The sequence below is a fragment of the Oncorhynchus clarkii genome, chromosome 11, assembly GCF_045791955.1.
Source record: "Oncorhynchus clarkii lewisi isolate Uvic-CL-2024 chromosome 11, UVic_Ocla_1.0, whole genome shotgun sequence".
Taxonomy (NCBI): Eukaryota; Metazoa; Chordata; class Actinopteri; order Salmoniformes; family Salmonidae; genus Oncorhynchus; species Oncorhynchus clarkii.
In genome coordinates, this window is record NC_092157.1 from 1042403 (window position 1) to 1064338 (window position 21936).

At 45.1% G+C, this 21936-nt stretch overlaps 1 protein-coding gene across 1 annotated transcript; it reads right to left on the reverse strand.

The window, feature by feature from the left end:
• Positions 1-1952: 1952 nt before the first annotated feature.
• Positions 1953-21845, reverse strand: LOC139420119 (3-hydroxybutyrate dehydrogenase, type 1). Its single transcript, XM_071169854.1, has 5 exons — positions 21612-21845; positions 21222-21332; positions 19688-19829; positions 11970-12122; positions 1953-7966 (listed from the first exon to the last, which is right to left on the reverse strand). The coding sequence occupies exons 1-5, from the start codon at positions 21822-21824 to the stop codon at positions 7500-7502; spliced, it is 1086 nt and encodes a 361-aa protein (XP_071025955.1). The 5' UTR covers positions 21825-21845; the 3' UTR covers positions 1953-7499.
• Between the last annotated feature and the right edge of the window lie 91 nt (positions 21846-21936).

Here is a 21936-nt window from a genome sequence, read left to right on the forward strand (position 1 = left end):
AAGACACTGCTGCTGATAGACCACTCATTTATCTGTCTAACATGTTGTACTGTGCAGTGCTACCATCTAGTGGCCAGCTATAGTAGTGAACGTTCCTCTGGTGGTTTGGACAGAACGACAACAAAATGGGAATGAAGGAAATAAGGAATGGACTCAAACTTAGTTTATTCCAAATCATCCTTTGAAAGGAACTCTAACAACATTTTACTATTAACTTTTAAAATGGACAAATTCCAATCCACACATATTTTCCACAGCAGCAAATGTTTACTGTGTAAATGTATGAAAGGCTTGAAACACATTTTAAAAGGCCAAAGTCCCATTTTTAAAACCAACTGTGTGGATGAATAGAATCTGACAGTAGCCAGCAACACAAGCCAGTCTGTTGTCATTATGTAACCTGGAGTGAATCTAGCCAAGCCTCACAGTGTCTTACAGTAGGCAGCCTGGGTCTGTTCCGGACTGGGCCACAACAGAACAGCAGGAACCCTCCCTAGCTCTGGACCCTGTTAGACGTATCCACAAAGCGTCTTAGTGTAGTGTTTTAGATTAAAATGATTCAGATTGTTAGGGACAAGGAGGACCTGATCCTAGACCAGTACTACTCTTAAATACGCTTTGTGGAGAGACTACCCTCCTCAGAACCAAGGTTAATCTCAGAACCAACAGTAGAACAGAGAGAGAGAGGTTATCCTCATCCGAACCAACAGTAAAACAGAGAGGTTACCCTCCTCAGAACCAACAGTAGAACAGAGGTTATCCTCCTCAGAACCAACAGGTAATCCTCCTCAGAACCAACAGTAGAACAGAGAGAGGTTATCCTCCTCAGAACCAACAGTAGAACAGAGAGAGGTTATCCTCCTCAGAACCAACAGTAGAACAGAGGTTATCCTCCTCAGAACCAACAGTAGAACAGGGAGGTTATACTCCTCAGAACCAACAGTAGAACAGAGAGAGGTTATCCTCCTCAGAACCAACAGTAGAACAGAGAGAGAGGTTATCCTCCTCAGAACCAACAGTAGAACAGAGAGAGGTTATCCTCCTCAGAACCAACAGTAGAACAGAGAGAGGTTATCCTCCTCAGAACCAACAGTAGAACAGAGAGAGGTTATCCTCCTCAGAACCAACAGTAGAACAGAGAGAGGTTATCCTCCTTAGAACCAACAGTAGAACAGAGAGAGGTTATCCTCCTCAGAACCAACAGTAGAACAGAGGTTATCCTCCTCAGAACCAACAGTAGAACAGAGAGAGAGGTTATCCTCCTTAGAACCAACAGTAGAACAGAGAGAGGTTATCCTCCTCAGAACCAACAGTAGAACAGAGAGAGAGGTTATCCTCCTCAGAACCAACAGTAGAACAGAGAGAGAGGTTATCCTCCTTAGAACCAACAGTAGAACAGAGAGAGAGGTTATCCTCCTTAGAACCAACAGTAGAACAGAGAGAGGTTATCCTCCTCAGAACCAACAGTAGAACAGAGAGGTTATCCTCCTCAGAACAAACAGTAGAACAGAGAGAGAGGTTATCCTCCTCAGAACCAACAGTAGAACAGAGGTTATCCTCCTCAGAACCAACAGTAGAACAGAGGTTATCCTCCTTAGAACCAACAGTAGAACAGAGAGAGAGGTTATCCTCCTTAGAACCAACAGTAGAACAGAGAGAGGTTATCCTCCTCAGAACCAACAGTAGAACAGAGAGAGAGGTTATCCTCCTCAGAACCAACAGTAGAACAGAGGTTATCCTCCTTAGAACCAACAGTAGAACAGAGAGAGAGGTTATCCTCCTCAGAACCAACAGTAGAACAGAGGTTATCCTCCTCAGAACCAACAGTAGAACAGAGAGGTTATCCTCCTCAGAACCAACAGTAGAACAGAGAGAGGTTATCCTCCTCAGAACCAACAGTAGAACAGAGAGAGAGATTATCCTCCTCAGAACCAACAGTAGAACAGAGAGGTTATCCTCCTCAGAACCAACACTGGACGGCTAGTGTCCTCTTTTCGATGACATTTTTCATAATTGAATGGAAACATGTATGAATGTCAAGGCATTGCATCATTTATAATGAGTCAGACAGTAACGGGTCATATTAAACACCCTAATCTCAAGTATTCAGCCCCTTGGATTTTGTTGTTAAAATTGGATTGGAATGGATTGTGATTTTATTTATTGTTCTACACAAAATACATTTCTACAAATTAATAAAAACAAATAACAAAAATCATTGCATAAAAATTCACCTCCTTTGTTTAAGCAAACCTAAATGAGTTCAGGAGTAAATTGTTGCTTAACAAATTATAGGTTACCTGTACTGTATGAAATAGTAGGGTTTGACATGATTCCTGATTGACTACCCCTTCCTCTGTCCCCCATACATACGAAAGGTCCCTCGGTCAACTATTGAATTTCAAGCACAGATTAAACTACAAAGACCAGGGAGCTTTTTTGAAAGTCTCATTGCCACCCAGACACAACAAGTATACGGTCTTCCTTCTGAATGGAGGGCAGGAAGGATAATACCATGAGACCCTTGGTGAGTTTAAAATAGCTACAGAGTGTAATGGCTGTGACAGGAGATAACCGAAGACAGCTCAACAACTCCAAAACAAGCATCCTGTATCTAACAAGGCACTGAAGTAAAACTTTCTTTTAAACACAAAAGGAATAAACATTTTGGCATAAATGCTAAGTTTTATGTTTGGGGCAAATCCAACATGTCACTGAGCAACTGCCTCGTCCTAACCTGACACACCAGGCTACATAAAACTGGAGTGCCTTACCAAGATGACATCGCATGTTGCCGAGTGGCCTAGTTACAGTTTAGAGACTTAAATCTGCTTGAAAATATGTAGACTTTTGCACAATTGAGGTGTGGAAAGCTCTCAGGGGGAAGTTCAGACCAGAGCACATCGCTGTGTTGGCTTTTTATACACTTTCCTGTCTACGGAGTGACCTCAGCCACGGTTGGTGCCGTTTGAGATGGAGGACGGCCTTATTTCTACTACAGCATATTGGATGACTGTTATTCATATTTCATTCACCCAGTTCAATGTATCATCGATATGTTTAGGCCACGACATGATACTCTAATTTGACCTATACCCATCATGAGGTTGCTACAACAGACTTAGAATGAAAGTTTACAATGCAGGTGAAAAGGTTGAGAGAATAATTTGAGTAATCAAGGTGACAGCCAGTGAGAACATTAAATACGGCCTTACACCCTCTTGCCTGCCTCTAGCGTGTAATAATTTGTTCTGTTTTGCTAATAAAACAAGAGTTTCTATTGGACAAATTCAGGTAGGTCCCTCCCCATTTCGTGCCATTTGCTTAAGAAAAGTTTTGTAACAGAATCGTCAGAATTAAACACCCGCCCAGTTTACCTTCATTTTATTCTTGATAGAAATAACACCATTCATTGTAATTTATAATCAATCATTTATTTAACTAGGGAAGTCAGTTAAGAACAAATTCTTATTTTCAATGACGGCCTAGGAACACTGGGTTAACTACCTTGTTCAGGGGCAGAACGACAGATTTGTACCTTGTCAGCTCGGGGATTTGAACTTGCTCTAACCACGAGGCTACCCTGCCGCTAGGTAAAATGAGTAAGCTGTTTGGAGATAGCCTACATATAGTAACTGGTCTAGATAATTTTTCCTGGAGACAAATGTGAAACCAGTCCTATAGAGGCCAAATTAAAATCATATCAACATGATGTGTTACGGCCCCTTGCCACAGTGAAATAGACTTTAAATTGTTCAGGGGCAGAACGACAGATTTGTACCTTGTCAGCTCGGGGGTTTGAACTTGCTCTAACCTAATAACTTGCAGGGATTGACATTTGAAGACCCAATCTATAGGCCTTTAAATGGCTAAACCTGATTTATTCTCTTTAGAATGTTTTCTCAGTTTTCTCAGTTTATCTTTACAATGTGTATCATGTTAAATGTGAGCCACTATCGGGAGCCACCGTCAGTAATACCCACATGCAGTTCTAACTTTCACTCTAGTTTCCTACATTTAGCACCATTCCCCTTCCTTCCTCGGTCGTCTGTCGTTGTTCCAGGGTGACATTAGGCTAACGGTGTCTATTAGAGTCCTTATGGAACTCGAACGTAGCAGTTTCAACCTGCCGCACGGTTCATCACAGCTCCATGTTTAGTTCATATGACTACTGTCCACATTTTCCCACCTTCCAATATTTTATGGATTGAACTTGAATACGGCGACTTTCAGGATGAATCATAACACTATTTTTGATTCAATAATATATTTAATACGTAAAGGCTCACCAAACCTGATTAGAATGATTCACTTTCCTAACATCGGCACGAAATAACCCACAAAAATCTACGAGTTGGTGCTGAAAGAGATCAATATATTTAGATGCTTAATTTCATCGATCCATAATATTCTCAACCCATCTCACGATTCAACACTGTTGAATGTGAACTTCACAACAAAGGAAATAATCCATTAGCCAGCAAGTCAGTGATTGAATGATATTTATTCATTGAGGGCATGGTAGCCACGCCTGTAGAGCGCAATACATGCTTGGTAAGTCTGAATACCAACTGAGAAGTGCAAAGGCATTTCCTCAGTCTGAATCGGCCCCTTCGATACCAACCCAAGAAGACTCACAGCTGTAATCGCTGCCAAAATGTGATTCTAACATGTATTGACTCAGAGGGTTGAATACTTATCTCAATCAAGGTTTATATGGGTGGGTCTAATCCTGGTTGGTTAAAACCACATTCCAGCCATTGTCTATTCTACAAGTTACCACAGGCTAAATCTATGACGTTAAAATGTCTATTTACTCTAAGCAATCCACTGTCTCATCAGCCCAACCAGGCAATTTATAGACTTGATCTCCACTATAAAAAGCATCTAGACATTATCACATTTCTTTTAGATTAACAATTGGTTTTCAACAGCGGAGATTTGTAATAGCCTTGCGTTTGCAAAATATTTAAAAATAATAATAATACAATATTGAAATTGGATCTCCAGCTATTAATGAACATGTCAGGACAAACAGGCAGCTTCTCTCAGCCAGTCGAAATCATGACTCAGCATCATTTTTATGGATCTATACAAACGAAATGTCAACAGAAAAACAGTAACTGTAGCTCGTTTGCTGTCATTCCAGCTTCAGTTTGGGGGGAGGGAGAGGAAGAGAGAGAGAGAGAGAACCAGACAGCGTTCCATGCCAGGAGAAATCATTAGCTCATTGTTATGGAGGTATCCCGAAAGAGTCACTAGAAAACAGCTTAAACCCCAGCTACTGTGCTGTTATTCTGGCTACACTGTTTGACATGACTGTGTTAGCCAAATAGCAAGCAAGGGATAAGATCATTGCCAGCCATCATGGCAATGGAACATTTAGAACGAACGACTGGGTCTCGTCCATAGATACAGAACAAAAGGACAACGACTGGGTCTCGTCCATAGATACAGAACAAAAGGACAACGACTGGGTCTAGTCCATAGATACAGAACAAAAGGACAACGACTGGGTCTCGTCCATAGATACAGAACAAGGACAACGACTGGGTCTCGTCCATAGATACAGAACAAGGACAACGACTGGGTCGCGTCCATAGACACAGAACAACAAGGACAACGACTGGGTCGCGTCCATAGATACAGAACAACAAGGACAACGACTGGGTCGCGTCCATAGACACAGAACAAAAGGACAACGACTGGGTCTCGTCCATAGACACAGAACAAAAGGACAACGACTGGGTCTCGTCCATAGACACAGAACAACAAGGACAACGACTGGGTCTCGTCCATAGACACAGAACAAAAGGACAACGACTGGGTCTCGTCCATAGATACAGAACAAGGACAACGACTGGGTCGCGTCCATAGACACAGAACAACAAGGACAACGACTGGGTCGCGTCCATAGATACAGAACAACAAGGACAACGACTGGGTCGCGTCCATAGACACAGAACAAAAGGACAACGACTGGGTCTCGTCCATAGACACAGAACAAAAGGACAACGACTGGGTCTCGTCCATAGACACAGAACAACAAGGACAACGACTGGGTCTCGTCCATAGACACAGAACAAAAGGACAACGACTGGGTCTCGTCCATAGACACAGAACAAAAGGACAACGACTGGGTCGCGTCTATAGACACAGAACAAAAGGACAACGACTGGGTCGCGTCTATAGACACAGAACAACAAGGACAACGACTGGGTCGCGTCCATAGACACAGAATAAAAGAACAACGACTGGGTCGCGTCCCTAGACACAGAATAAAAGGACAACGACTGGGTCGCGTTCCTAGACACAGAATAAAAGGACAACGACTGGGTCTCGTCCATAGACACAGAACAACAAGGACAACGACTGGGTCTCGTCCATAGACACAGAACAAAAGGACAACGACTGGGTCGCGTCCCTAGACACAGAACAACAAGGACAACGACTGGGTCGCGTCTATAGACACAGAACAACAAGGACAACGACTGGGTCTCGTCCCTAGACACAGAACAAAAGGACAACGACTGGGTCGCGTTCCTAGACACAGAATAAAAGGACAACAACTGGGTCTCGTCCATAGACACAGAACAAAAGGACAACGACTGGGTCTCGTCCCTAGACACAGAACAACAAGGACAACGACTGGGTCTCGTCCCTAGACACAGAACAAAAGGACAACGACTGGGTCTCGTCCCTAGACACAGAATAAAAGGACAACGACTGGGTCTCGTCCCTAGATACAGAACAACAAGGACAACGACTGGGTCTCGTCCCTAGACACAGAACAACAAGGACAACGACTGGGTCGCGTCCCTAGACACAGAACAAAAGGACAACGACTGGGTCGCGTCCATAGACACAGAACAAAAGGACAACGACTGGGTCGCGTCTCTGGCAACCGAACCGATAGAATGAACAACCAGCCGGCTTGGGTAGCAACCCTAGATTTGTGTCGGGACTATATCTCGTGGAAGGATGAAACTGTATGAGTAAATTCATCAAAATAATGTTTATGAAAATATGTCAATAACCCGTATAAAAGTGATAATGCCCTGGGAGCTGGTGTTCACCTCGGGCCTAACACCCGCGCCAATATAACCTCCAAACATGGGCTTCATCACTTGAATATTACAGCTTCATGTATTACTTAAGAAGACGAAAAGATCCCATTTCCAAGGGGGTGAATAACGTATATATTGTAGATAGGACAATAGTGTATAGTGTTCAAAATGGCTCAATCACTGAGATTTCCAGTGTGAAGGAATCCTTAGCTACAGCAGTGGGCTCTGGACCTCATGATCCAAGGAGAACAGAAATTGTTAAATCAGTCAAGTCAGGAAATTCATTCAAATTAGATTTAACATATTGAGAATCGATCGCTTGTAATTTTCCATAGGGAATTCCCCAATTTTAGACACTAAAGTGGAACGGAACCCTAATGCAATAGGATACACTGTACGTATGGAGACGATCAGAGACAGGGATCCTCCAGTTCAGAAGTAGAGACGGTCGGAGATGGCGGCCGGTAGGTGCGTCATCACCTGCATCCTGATCCACCAGTGAGGCTCCATGGGGTTATAGCGCGTGAACGGGCGGCGTGACGTGATGGCGTCGGTGATGTCATCTAGGACGGGCTGGACATCTTTCTGTCCGCTGCTACAGTATGACCTCATCAGAGCCATGTGTTTGTCGAAGTGGGCGTGGCCATAGTCCTCCTGGACACCAGGGGGCGCCTCGCGCCACAGTTTATCAGCAGTGGTCGCCACAATGTCCCGGGTCAGGATGCCCGTTGCCACAATGAAGTTCCCCGGCTCGATGACGGAGACCTTGACCCCCCAGGCCTTCATCTCGTAACGTAGACAGTCGGAGAACGCTTCCACGCCATATTTAGATACGCAGTATGGAGAACGCAGGGCATTGCCCATCCGCCCATACATACTGGCCAGGTTGACCACACGACCTGCAACACAGTGGCATTAGGTTATTACGTAGATCAATACCTATTTAACAACACAGTGGCATTAGATCAATACCTATTTAACAACACAGTGGCATTAGATCAATACCTATTTAACAACACAGTGGCATTAGGTTATTACATAGATCAATATCTATTTAACACAGTGATTTAGAACACATTAAAAAAGGTAGATTAATCGATGCACAAAGTAAACAGCAATCGATTTCTGAAACAACGAAGAGCGTTGAAACACGGAAAAGTATTGCATCACTCTCATATGAATATCTGAGGTGCTGCTGGTGACAACAACATAACGCTGAGTCTACCTTTTCACTTTTTATTTCTAGAAGAAAAGCAGTATGAACCCAAGCTCTGAGCCTGTTAGTAAATGCTCCAGTGGCATGCCTCTACAGTCCAACTAGCCTCAAAACCACATCTTAAAAACATTCTTCAGGAGCTTTACAGAGCAGCGACTGATTGACCAAAGCGCCAGTCAGTTGGTCACTCATTTTCTACCAGCTCAATGCAGTATATTACATTCCACACAAACAACATTATGCCTAAACCACCGCGGCCCAAACAGAGCCCCCGTACCACCACCGCAGCCTAAACAGAGCCCGTACCACCACCACCGAAACAGAGCCCCCGTACCACCACCACCACCTAAACAGAGCCCCCGTACCACCACCGCAGCCTAAACAGAGCCCCCGTACCACCACCGCAGCCTAAACAGAGCCCCCGTACCACCACCGCAGCCTAAACAGAGCCCCCGTACCACCACCGCAGCCTAAACAGAGCCCCCGTACCACCACCGCAGCCTAACAGAGCCCCCGTACCACCACCGCAGCCTAAACAGAGCCCCCGTACCACCACCACCGCAGCCTAAACAGAGCCCCCCGTACCACCACCACCACCTAAACAGAGCCCCTGTACCACCACCGCAGCCTAAACAGAGCCCCCGTACCACCACCGCAGCCTAAACAGAGCCCCCGCACCACCCGAGCCAAAACAGAGCCCCCGCACCACCATCACCTAAACAGAGCCTCCGTACCACCACCACCTAAACAGAGCCCCCGTACCACCACCACCGCAGCCTAAACAGAGCCCCCGTACCACCACCACCACCTAAACAGAGCCCCCGTACCACCACCTCAGCCTAAACAGAGCCCCCGCACCACCACCACCTAAAGAGATCCCCCGTACCACCACCACCTCACCCTAAACAGAGCCCCCGCCCCACCGCAGCCTAAACAGAACCACCTGTACCACCACCACCACCACCACCTAAACACCCCCGTACCACCACTACCGTACCACTACCACCTAAACAGAGCCCCCGTACCACCACCACCACCTAAAGAGCCCCCGTACCACCACCACCTAAACAGAGCCTCCGTACCACCACCACTTAAACAGAGCCCCCGTACCACCACCACCACCACCTAAACAGAGCCCCCGTACCACCACCACCACCACCTAAACAGAGCCCCCGTACCACCACCACCACCACCTAAACAGAGCCCCCGTACCACCACCACCACCACCTAAACAGAGCCCCCGTACCACCACCACCACCACCTAAACAGAGCCCCCGTACCACCACCACCACCTAAACAGAGCCCCCGTACCACCACCACCACCACCTAAACAGAGCCCCCGTACCACCACCACTTAAACAGAGCCCCCGTACCACCACCACTTAAACAGAGCCCCCGTACCACCACCACCACCACCACCTAAACAGAGCCCCCGTACCACCACCACCACCACCTAAACAGAGCCCCCGTACCACTACCACCACCACCACCTAAACAGAGCCCCCGTACCACCACCACCACCACCTAAACAGAGCCCCCGTACCACCACCACCACCTAAACAGAGCCCCCGTACCACCACCACCACCACCTAAACAGAGCCCCCGTACCACTACCACCACCACCACCTAAACAGAGCCCCCGTACCACCACCACCACCACCTAAACAGAGCCCCCGTACCACTACCACCACCACCACCTAAACAGAGCCCCCGTACCACCACCACCTAAACAGAGCCCTTTTCATCCATATTATTAGGCTCCAAGTCAGAGGATTCAAACAAACCACCAGCACTGCTTGCCGTTCATGGAAATCACATTCACAGTAAACACTGCAGATGTTGTGTTTCTCTGCTAAATGACTACAATTAAAGTTATGTCATGTGCTCCAAGCAATGTAGTAATCCATGTAGAACTAACACAAGGAAGAAAGACAGGATAATGTAAGAAGCTGCATTCAGAAAGTATTCAGACTCCTTGACTTCCTTGATTTTGGTCCCCTCCCTGACCAAGGCCCTTCTCCCCCGATTGCTCAGTTTGGTCGGGCGGCCAGCTCTAGGAAGAGTCTTGGTGGTGCCAAACTTCTTCCATTTAGAATGATGGAAGCCACTGTGTTCTTGGGGACCTTCAATGCTGCAGACATTTGTTGGTACCCTTCCCCAGACCTGTGCCTCAACACGATCCTGTCTCGAAGCTTTACAGACAATTCCTTCAACCTCATGGATTGGTTTTTGCTCTGACATGAACTGTCAACTGTAGGACCTTATATAGACAGGCTTGCCTGTCCAAATCAAGTCCAATCAATTGCATTTAGCACAGGTTGGCAACAGGATGCACCGGAGCTCAATTTTGATTCATAGCAAAGGGTCTGAATACTTATGTAAATAAGTAATTTGTTTTTGTTTTGTCATTATGGGGTATTGTGTGAGGATGGATTTTTTTAAAATATATATATTTTAGAATAAGGCTGTAATGTAACATGAGGAAAAAGTCAAGGGGTCTGAACACTTTCCAAATGTATAGTGGTAAGGTGACTAGGCACGACTAGGCATCAGCATATATGATAAACAGAGTAGCAGCAGTCTATATGATGATTGTATGTGAGTGTGTGTAGAGTCAGTATAAATGTGCGAGCATGTTATGTGTGTGTTAGAGAAAATACAAGGGTCAACTCAGTCTGTGTTACCATTCTGTTAGCTATTTAGCAGTCTAGATGCTGTTCAGGAGTCTGTTGGGTGTCAGACCATGGTTTGGGTGGCTGGGCCTTCCTTTTACACCACCTGATTAGAGGTCCTGGATGGCCCCAGTGATGTACTGGGCTGTCTGCACCACCTTCCATGCGATCGAGGGCGGTGCTGTTGCCACACCAGGCGGTGATGCAACCAGTCAAAATGCTCTCGATGGTGCAGCTGTACAACTTTCAGGATCTGAGGGAGAATAGGTGATGTTGTGCCTTTTTCACGACTGTGTGTGGACCATTTTAAGTTCCTAGTGATTTGGACAGGAACTTGAGGCTCTCGACCCGCTCCACTGCAGTCCATGTGGAAGGTGGCGTGCTCGCCCGCTCGTTTCCTGTAGTCCACAATCATCTCCTTTGTCTTACTAATGTTGAGGAAGAGGTTGTTGTTCTGGCACCACACTGCCCTACTCCCTGTAGGCTGTCTCATCGTCGCCGGTGATCAGGCAAACTTGATGATGGTGTTGGAAACGTGTTTGGCCACGCAACCGTGGGTGAACAGGGAGTACAGGAGGGGACTAAGCACGCACCCCTGAGTGGCCCCCGTGTTGAGGGTCAGCGTGGCGGAGGTGTTGTTACCTACCCTCACCACCTGGGGGTGGCCCATCAGGAAGTCCAGGATCCAGTTGCAGAGGGAGGTCTTCAGTCCCATGGTCTTAAGCTTGGTGACAAGCATGGAGGGGACAATGGGTGTTTAACACTGAGCTGTAGTCAATGAACAGCATTCTCACATAGGTATTCCTCTTATCTAGATGGGTGAGCACAGTGTGGAGTGCAATAGATGGATGGGGTGGGGTGGTATGAAAATTGGAGTGTGTCTAGGGTTTCTGGGATGGTGGAGTTAATGTGAGCCATGACCAGCCTGTCAAAGCACTTCATGACTACAGATGTGAGTGCTACAGGGCGGTAGTTATTTAGTACTTGTGTCTGAAGCAGTTGTGTGTGGCTGACCTTTGGCCCTACGGATGAGGGGCAGGAGGGCCTTGGTGACCCTGATAACCCCCCACAGGTTGACCTCTGACACCTGTCGGTACGTCTCCATGGTCGTAAACTCCACCTCTCCAAACGTAGACACACCTGCGTTGTTCAGCACCGCCCACAGACCTGATCAGGGGAATAGAGAAGGTTATGACTTGGTCTCCTTCAGTGTCTCCATTGACACATTTTCTTCTTGATTTAACATAGTCACAGCCTGAATTCAGCATTTAAACACAATACCCCATAACGACAAAGTGAAAACATGTTTAGAAATGTATGCAAATTTACTGAAAATGAAATACAGAAAATCGAATTTACATACAGTACCAGTCAAAAGTTTGGACACACCTACTCATTCCAGGGTTTTTCTTTATTTTTACTATTTCATTCATTGTAGTGAAGATATTAAACTATGGAATCATGTAGTAACCAACAAAAAAAAAGTTAAACAAATCAAAATATATTTTAGATTCTTCAAAGTAGCCACCCTTTGCCTTGACAGCTTTGCACACTCTTGGCACTCTCTCAAGCGTTATGAGCAATGCTTTTCCAACAGTCTTGAAGGAGTTCCCACATATGCTGAGTACTTGTTGGCTACTTTTCCTTCACTCTGCGGTCCTACTCATCCCAAACCAAGTGACAACTGACAAGCCCTTAACCAACAGTGTAGACTTGACTGTGAAATGCTTACTGACAAGCCCTTAACCAACAGTGTAGACCATGGGTGTCAAACTCTGGCCCGTGGGCCAAATTTGGCCCGCGGGGTAATTATATTTGGCCCGCGAGACAATACCAAATTACTACTAGAGCTGGCCCGCCGGTATTATACAGCGCATTCACCACTAATACTACGAATCCCATAATGCTCTGCTGTTTTCGCGCGCCAATCAGGACAGGACCCAGAAACGCTCTCTCCTCTGTGACAGTAGTCATAGCAACATAGACGCTACAACTGTCAGCGAGCTAACCCTTCCCAAAAATGGCGAAAAGAAAGGCAGAAAACAGGAGCTTTCTGGACAAGTGGGAGGCAGAATATCTGTTTACATATGTAAAAGACAAACCTGTTTGTCTTGTTTGTGGAGTCAACGTGGCTGTAAGTAAGGAGTACAACATTAGACGACACTATGAAACGAAACACCATGACAAATACAAGGACCTGGACATGACTTCACGGAAACGTGGCTTACTGGAGAGACGCAATCCGAAGCGGTGCAGCCAACAGGTTTCTCCACGCATCGCGCAGACAGGAAAAAACATCTTTCTGGTAAAAAGAGGGGCGGGGGCGTATGCCTTATGACTAACGTGACATGGTGCGATGAAAGAAACATACAGGAACTCAAATCCTTCTGTTCACCTGATTTAGAATTCCTCACAATCAAATGTAGACCGCATTATCTACCAAGAGAATTCTCTTCGATCATAATCACAGCCGTATATATCCCCCCCCAAGCAGACACATCGATGGCTCTGAACGAACTTTATTTAACTCTCTGCAAACTGGAAACAATTTATCCGGAGGCTGCATTCATTGTAGCTGGGGATTTTAACAAGGCTAATCTGAAAACAAGACTCCCCAAATTTTATCAGCATATCGATTGCGCAACCAGGGGAGGAAAGACCTTGGACCATTGTTACTCTAACTTCCGCGACGCATATAAGGCCCTGCCCCGCCCCCCTTTCGGAAAAGCTGACCACGACTCCATTTTGTTGATCCCTGCCTACAGACAGAAACTAAAACAAGAGGCTCCCACGCTGAGGTCTGTCCAACGCTGGTCCGACCAAGCTGACTCCACACTCCAAGACTGCTTCCATCACGTGGACTGGGAGATGTTTCGTATTGCGTCAGATAACAACATTGACGAATACGCTGATTCGGTGTGCGAGTTCATTAGAACGTGCGTTGAAGATGTCGTTCCCATAGCAACGATTAAAACATTCCCTAACCAGAAACCGTGGATTGATGGCAGCATTCGTGTGAAACTGAAAGCGCGAACCACTGCTTTTAATCAGGGCAAGGTGTCTGGTAACATGACCGAATACAAACAGTGCAGCTATTCCCTCCGCAAGGCTATCAAACAAGCTAAGCGCCAGTACAGAGACAAAGTAGAATCTCAATTCAACGGCTCAGACACAAGAGGCATGTGGCAGGGTCTACAGTCAATCACGGACTACAGGAAGAAACCCAGCCCAGTCACGGACCAGGATGTCTTGCTCCCAGGCAGACTAAATAACTTTTTTGCCCGCTTTGAGGACAATACAGTGCCACTGACACGGCCTGCAACGAAAACATGCGGTCTCTCCTTCACTGCAGCCGAGGTGAGTAAGACATTTAAACGTGTTAACCCTCGCAAGGCTGCAGGCCCAGATGGCATCCCCAGCCGCGCCCTCAGAGCATGCGCAGACCAGCTGGCCGGTGTGTTTACGGACATATTCAATCAATCCCTATACCAGTCTGCTGTTCCCACATGCTTCAAGAGGGCCACCATTGTTCCTGTTCCCAAGAAAGCTAAGGTAACTGAGCTAAATGACTACCGCCCCGTAGCACTCACATCCGTCATCATGAAGTGCTTTGAGAGACTAGTCAAGGACCATATCACCTCCACCCTACCTGACACCCTAGACCCACTCCAATTTGCTTACCGCCCAAATAGGTCCACAGACGATGCAATCTCAACCACACTGCACACTGCCCTAACCCATCTGGACAAGAGGAATACCTATGTGAGAATGCTGTTCATCGACTACAGCTCGGCATTCAACACCATAGTACCCTCCAAGCTCGTCATCAAGCTCGAGACCCTGGGTCTCGACCCCGCCCTGTGCAACTGGGTACTGGACTTCCTGACGGGCCGCCCCCAGGTGGTGAGGGTAGGCAACAACATCTCCTCCCCGCTGATCCTCAACACTGGGGCCCCACAAGGTTGCGTTCTGAGCCCTCTCCTGTACTCCCTGTTCACCCACGACTGCATGGCCACGCACGCCTCCAACTCAATCATCAAGTTTGCGGACGACACAACAGTGGTAGGCTTGATTACCAACAACGATGAGACGGCCTACAGGGAGGAGGTGAGGGCCCTCGGAGTGTGGTGTCAGGAAAACAACCTCACACTCAACGTCAACAAAACTAAGGAGATGATTGTGGACTTCAGGAAACAGCAGAGGGAACACCCCCCTATCCACATCGATGGAACAGTAGTGGAGAGGGTAGCAAGTTTTAAGTTCCTCGGCATACACATCACAGACAAACTGAATTGGTCCACTCACACAGACAGCATCGTGAAGAAGGCGCAGCAGCGCCTCTTTAACCTCAGGAGGCTGAAGAAATTCGGCTTGTCACCAAAAGCACTCACAAACTTCTACAGATGCACAATCGAGAGCATCCTGGCGGGCTGTATCACCGCCTGGTATGGCAACTGCACCGCCCTCAACCGTAAGGCTCTCCAGAGGGTAGTGAGGTCTGCACAACGCATCACCGGGGGCAAACTACCTGCCCTCCAGGACACCTACACCACCCGATGTCACAGGAAGGCCATAAAGATCATCAAGGACATCAACCACCCGAGCCACTGCCTGTTCACCCCGCTATCATCCAGAAGGCGAGGTCAGTACAGGTGCATCAAAGCTGGGACCGAGAGACTGAAAAACAGCTTCTATCTCAAGGCCATCAGACTGTTAAACAGCCACCACTAACACTGAGTGGCTGCTGCCAACACACTGACACTGACTCAACTCCAGCCACTTTAATAATGGGAATTGATGGGAAATGATGTAAATATATCACTAGCCACTTTAAACAATGCTACCTTATATAAATGTTACTTACCCTACATTATTCATCTCATACGCATACGTATATACTGTACTCTATATCATCGACGGTATCCTTATGTAATACATGTATCACTAGCCACTTTATACTATACTATGCCACTTTGTTTACATACTCATCTCATTTGTACATACTGTACCCGATACCATCTACTGTATCTTGCCTATGCTGCTCTGTACCATCACTCATTCATATATCCTTATGCACATATTCTTTATCCCCTTACACTGTGTACAAGACAGTAGTTTGGAATTGTTAGTTAGATTACTTGCTATTACTGCATTGTCGGAACTAGAAGCACAAGCATTTCGCTACACTCGCATTAACATCTGCTAACCATGTGTATGTGACAAATAAAATTTGATTTGATTTGATTTGATTTGATTTGACTCAAAGGAGCCAGAAAGTAGAGGAGATGAAAATAAGTTTGGTTTCACAACAGAATATGTTTAAAAAAGCCACATCACAAAGCGAGGCTGCTGTAAAGGCTAGTTATATAGTGGCAGCAGAGATCGCAAAATCAGCCCGGCCCTTTAATGAGGGAGAGTTCATGAAAAAGTGCATGATGAAGGTTTGTGACCTCGTATGCCCAGAGAAAAAACAAGCATTTTCAAACGTGAGCCTGAGCAGGAACACAGTAGCTGATCGCACATGTGATCTTGCCACCAATCTGTATGACCAGCTGATGGAAAAGGGAAAAGATTTTGTTGCGTTCTCCCTCGCTGTGGATGAGAGCTGCGACGCATCTGATACTGCTCAGCTGTCAGTCTTCATCCGTGGAGTGGACTCAAATCTGTGTGTTACGGAGGAGCTATTAGGATTCAAATCAATGCATGACACAACCACAGGAAAGGAAATCTTTGAGGAGGTTTCCAAATGTGTAACTGAAATAAAGCTGCCGTGGGATAAACTCGTTGGATTAACGACAGATGGTGCGCCAGCGATGTGCGGTAAAAAGAGTGGACTGGTGGGCATGGTTCGGGAGAAGATGCAGGAAGTGAACTGTGCAGGTGAGCTAACTGTTTACCACTGCATCATACATCAGGAAGCACTGTGTGCCAAAGCCCTAAAGATGGAACATGTTATGACCACAGTAACACAGGTAGTTAACTTTATAAGAGCCAAAGGTCTAAATCACCGCCAGTTTAAATCTTTTCTGGAGGAGTGTGGTTCGGAATACGCAGACGTGCCGTATCACACAGAGGTGAGATGGCTAAGCAGAGGAAAAGTACTGAACAGATGTTTCGAGCTGCGTGAGGAAATATGTCAATTCCTGGAAACCAAAGGGAAGGATACAGCAGAGCTCCGGGAGCAAAAGTTCCTGTGTGAGCTGGCCTTTCTCTGTGACATCTCAAGCCATCTCGATGCGCTGAACCTGCAGCTTCAGGGGCGGGGGCGCATCATCACAGACATTTCTCGAGCAACTTTTCTCCTCGATGAAGATGACCAAAACAACTCACAGGAGACGTCTGACTGATGAACATCTTCGCTCGATACTGAGGATTTCTTCAGCTCAGAGCTTGAGCCCAGACATTGATGAACTAGCATCCAAGAAGAGATGCCAGGTATCTGGCTTGGGCACATCAGATTAGACCAGTGTGCAATAATTAACGTTTTCTTTATGCACTTTTTCTTGCTACAAGGCATGGGCTTGAATGGTTGATTGATTTATTATCATTTTATTTGTAAAATTATTAGCCAGTGGAAAAAGTTTATTTTGGTATTTAAATCAGAAGGCTGCAAATAGAAAAGAGGCATACAATTTTTATTTAAATTTTATTTATTTAATAAATGAATGCCATTGATGTGTTTTTTCATTTGAAATTCGATTTTGCATGTCTCCACTATTAAATTATATATTGTATGGTAATAAGCGATGCTTGTTCCATATTCAATGTTAAAGCAAAACTTGTTTGGGTCCATATTAAAAGGTTAATTTGTTCAATGTTGGCCCGTGACTTTGTTCAGGTTTTACATTTTGGCCCACTGGGTATTTGAGTTTGACACCCCTGGTGTAGACTTTACCATGAAATGCTTACTTACAAGCCCTTAACCAACAGTGTAGACTTTACCGTGAAATGCTGACTGACAAGCCCTTAACCAACAGTGTAGACTTTACCATGAAATGCTGACTGACAAGCCCTTAACCAACAGTGTAGACTTTACCATGAAATGCTGACTGACAAGCCCTTAACCAACAGTGCAGTTCAAGAAGCATTAAGAAAATATTTACCAAATAAACTAAAGTAAAAAAATAAAACAGAGGCTAGGGTAGAGGGGTAGGGTAGGGTAGAGGGGTAGAGTGATAGAGGAGTAGGGTAGAGGGGCAGAGGAGTAGGTCAGTGTATATACTGGGGGTACCGGTACAGAGTCAATGTGGAGGCTATATACAGGGGGTACCGGTACAGAGTCAATGTGGAGGCTATATACAGGGGGTACTAGTACAGAGTCAATGTGGATGCTATATACAGGGGGTACCGGTACAGAGTCAATGTGGAGGCTATATACAGGGGGTACCAGTAGAGTCAATGTGGAGGCTATATACTGGGGGTACCAGTAGAGTCAATGTGGAGGCTATATACAGGGGGTACCGGTACAGAGTCAATGTTGAGGCTATATACAGGGTGTTACGGTACAGAGTCAATGTGGAGGCTATATACAGGGTGTTACGGTACAGAGTCAATGTGGAGGCTATATACTGGGGGTACCAGTAGAGTCAATGTGGAGGCTATATACAGGGGGTACCGGTACAGAGTCAATGTGGAGGCTATATACAGGGTGTTACGGTACAGAGTCAATGTGGAGGCTATATACAGGGTGTTACGGTACAGAGTCAATGTGGAGGCTATATACAGGGTGTTACGGTACAGAGTCAATGTGGAGGCTATATACTGGGGGTACCAGTAGAGTCAATGTGGAGGCTATATACAGGGGGTACCGGTACAGAGTCAATGTGGAGGCTATATACAGGGTGTTACGGTACAGAGTCAATGTGGAGGCTATATACAGGGTGTTACGGTACAGAGTCAATGTGGAGGCTATATACAGGGGGTACCGGTACAGAGTCAATGTGGAGGCTATATACTGGGGGTACCGGTACAGAGTCAATGTGGACGCTATATACAGGGGGTACCGGTACAGAGTCAATGTGGAGGCTATATTCAGGGGGTACCAGTACAGAGTCAATGTGGAGGCTATATTCAGGGGGTACCGGTACAGAGTCAATGTGCGGGGGTTAGTTGAGGTAATTTTTACATGTAGGATGCCTGTCAGGATGATCTCGATGGTGCAGTTGTAGAACATTTTGAGGATCTGGGGACCCAAATCTTTTCAGTCTCCTGAGGGGGAATGATTCCATAGTTGATGTCTTCACTATTATTCTACAATGTAGAAAATAGTAAAAATGAAGAAAAACCCTTGAATGAGTAGGTGTGTCCAAACTTTTGACTGGTACTGTAAGTATTCACACCCCCTTGCCATAACACCCCAAATTGACCCCAGATGAATCCTGTTTCCATTGTTCATCCTTGAGATGTCACTACAACTTGGAGTCCACCTGAGGTAAATTCGATAGATTGGATGTGATTTTGGGAAAAAAAACACACCTGTCTAGATGGGTGAGGTTTTTTATTTTGAATTCAGGCTGTAACAAAATATTGAATATGTAAAGGGGTATGACTACTTTCTGAATGCACTGCATCTGCTTTCACTGTCATGCAGATAATCATTCACTATACCCAATAATTCAGATCAAAAATCAGCATATTTATTCTAGATAATGTAGAAAGAGTTCTGCATGATGCCGTTCATGTTCCTGTTTATGGTATGATGTCTGGCAGAGAGACAGACTGGTGTCCTGTACCTCTCTGTGAGTCGTCCAGGTGTGTGTTGACGTAGTCCACAGCTCTGTTCACCTGCTCCTCACTGCAGACATCCAGCTGAACCACCTTCATCCGATCTGACTGCATCTCCTCCAGCTCCTTGGACCCCTCCCCACCCTTATCCTGGAAAGGAAAGGCATCAACTCAGAAGAACTCCAAAACTGTCTGACGATAGTCAATGGCTCTCTGAACATTTCAACAATCAGCACAAACTCAGACTACTGCGCCAGCCTATTATTTCACAGACAGAAATCCTACTTTCCATTTCCTTAGCATCTGCTGCATTACCTTGAACAGACAGTTTACCTGGATATAAACATTACCTTGAACAGACAGTTTACCTGGACATAAACAAATAACATTACCTTGAACAGACAGTTTACCTAGACAAACTAATAACATTACCTTGAACAGACAGTTTACCTAGACATAAACAAATAACATTACCTTGAACAAACAGTTTACCTGGATATAAACATTACCTTGAACAGACAGTTTACCTGGATATAAACATTACCTTGAACAGACAGTTTACCTGGATATAAACATTACATTGAACAGACAGTTTACCTGGATATAAACATTACCTTGAACATACAGTTTACCTCGATATAAACATTACCTTGAACAGACAGTTTACCTAGACAAACTAATAACATTACCTTGAACAGACAGTTTACCTAGACAAACTAATAACATTACCTTGAACAGACAGTTTACCTGGATATAAACATTACCTTAAACAGACAGTTTACCTGGATATAAACATTACCTTGAACAGACAGTTTACCTGGATATAAACATTACCTTGAACAGACAGTTTACCTGGATATAAACATTACCTTGAACATACAGTTTACCTGGATATAAACATTACCTTGAACAGACAGTTTACCTAGACAAACTAATAACATTACCTTGAACAGACAGTTTACCTGGACATAAACTAATAACATTACCTTGAACATACAGTTTACCTGGATATAAACATTACATTGAACAGACAGTTTACCTGGATATAAACATTACCTTGAACAGACAGTTTACCTGGATATAAACATTACATTGAACAGACAGTTTACCTGGATATAAACATTACCTTGAACAGACAGTTTACCTGGATATAAACACTACCTTGAACAGACAGTTTACCTGGATATAAACATTACCTTGAACAGACAGTTTACCTGGATATAAACATTACCTTGAACAGACAGTTTACCTAGACAAACTAATAACATTACCTTGAACAGACAGTTTACCTGGATATAAACATTACCTTGAACAGCAAGTTTACCTAGACAAACTAATAACATTACCTTGAACATACAGTTTACCTGGATATAAACATTACCTTGAACAGACAGTTTACCTGGATATAAACTAATAACATTACCTTGAACATACAGTTTACCTGGATATAAACATTACCTTGAACAGACAGTTTACCTGGACATAAACTAATAACATTACCTTGAACAGACAGTTTACCTGGACATAAACTAACAGCATTACCTTGAACAGACATCCAGCGAAGACAGTGAAGCCCAGTTTGTGGAGGTGCTTAGCCGTGGCATGACCAAAACCACTGTCACAGCCTGTGATGAATACTGCCTTTCCCTTTACCTGCAACATGGACAAACTAATATTACCCAACACAAAGTGTCATTTTAAAGGGTTTGAATAGATGGAAAGGCAAGCTGAGAAACTGCACTGCTTGGAATTGACCCATTTAATTTCAAACTATTGTGGGATACTTTTATCTTATTATGATATGATTTAATGTCTTATCTGCTTTGTTCAACTTTAAATCAGTATAGCGTAGATGCAGTGTGGAATAAAATATAAAAGGCATTAGATTTTCAGTGGTATACCGTACAGGTGAGATATTTTAGGCTTCTGTACCTCTATCGTTCCTCTGGGTATCCGTGGTGTCGCGACATAGAGTACAAAAATGAAATACACCCCGACTATGCACTCTGACACACTGGTCTCAGGAAAACCACAGCATTTAGCGACAGCATTCAGCAACGCTGGGAGTCCGAACCCCAGAACTACAGTCAAAAGAACCGAAAACGACACGAGTAGAGCCCCTCGAACGAAAGGAAGCGAAGCCATTTCGTTATTAACTTCTGTGCTGTTAACTTCTTCTTCGGGGTTTAACGACGGTTGGCATCCAATGTGTTGCATTACCGCCCCCAACTGGACTATAATATATATCCATTATACT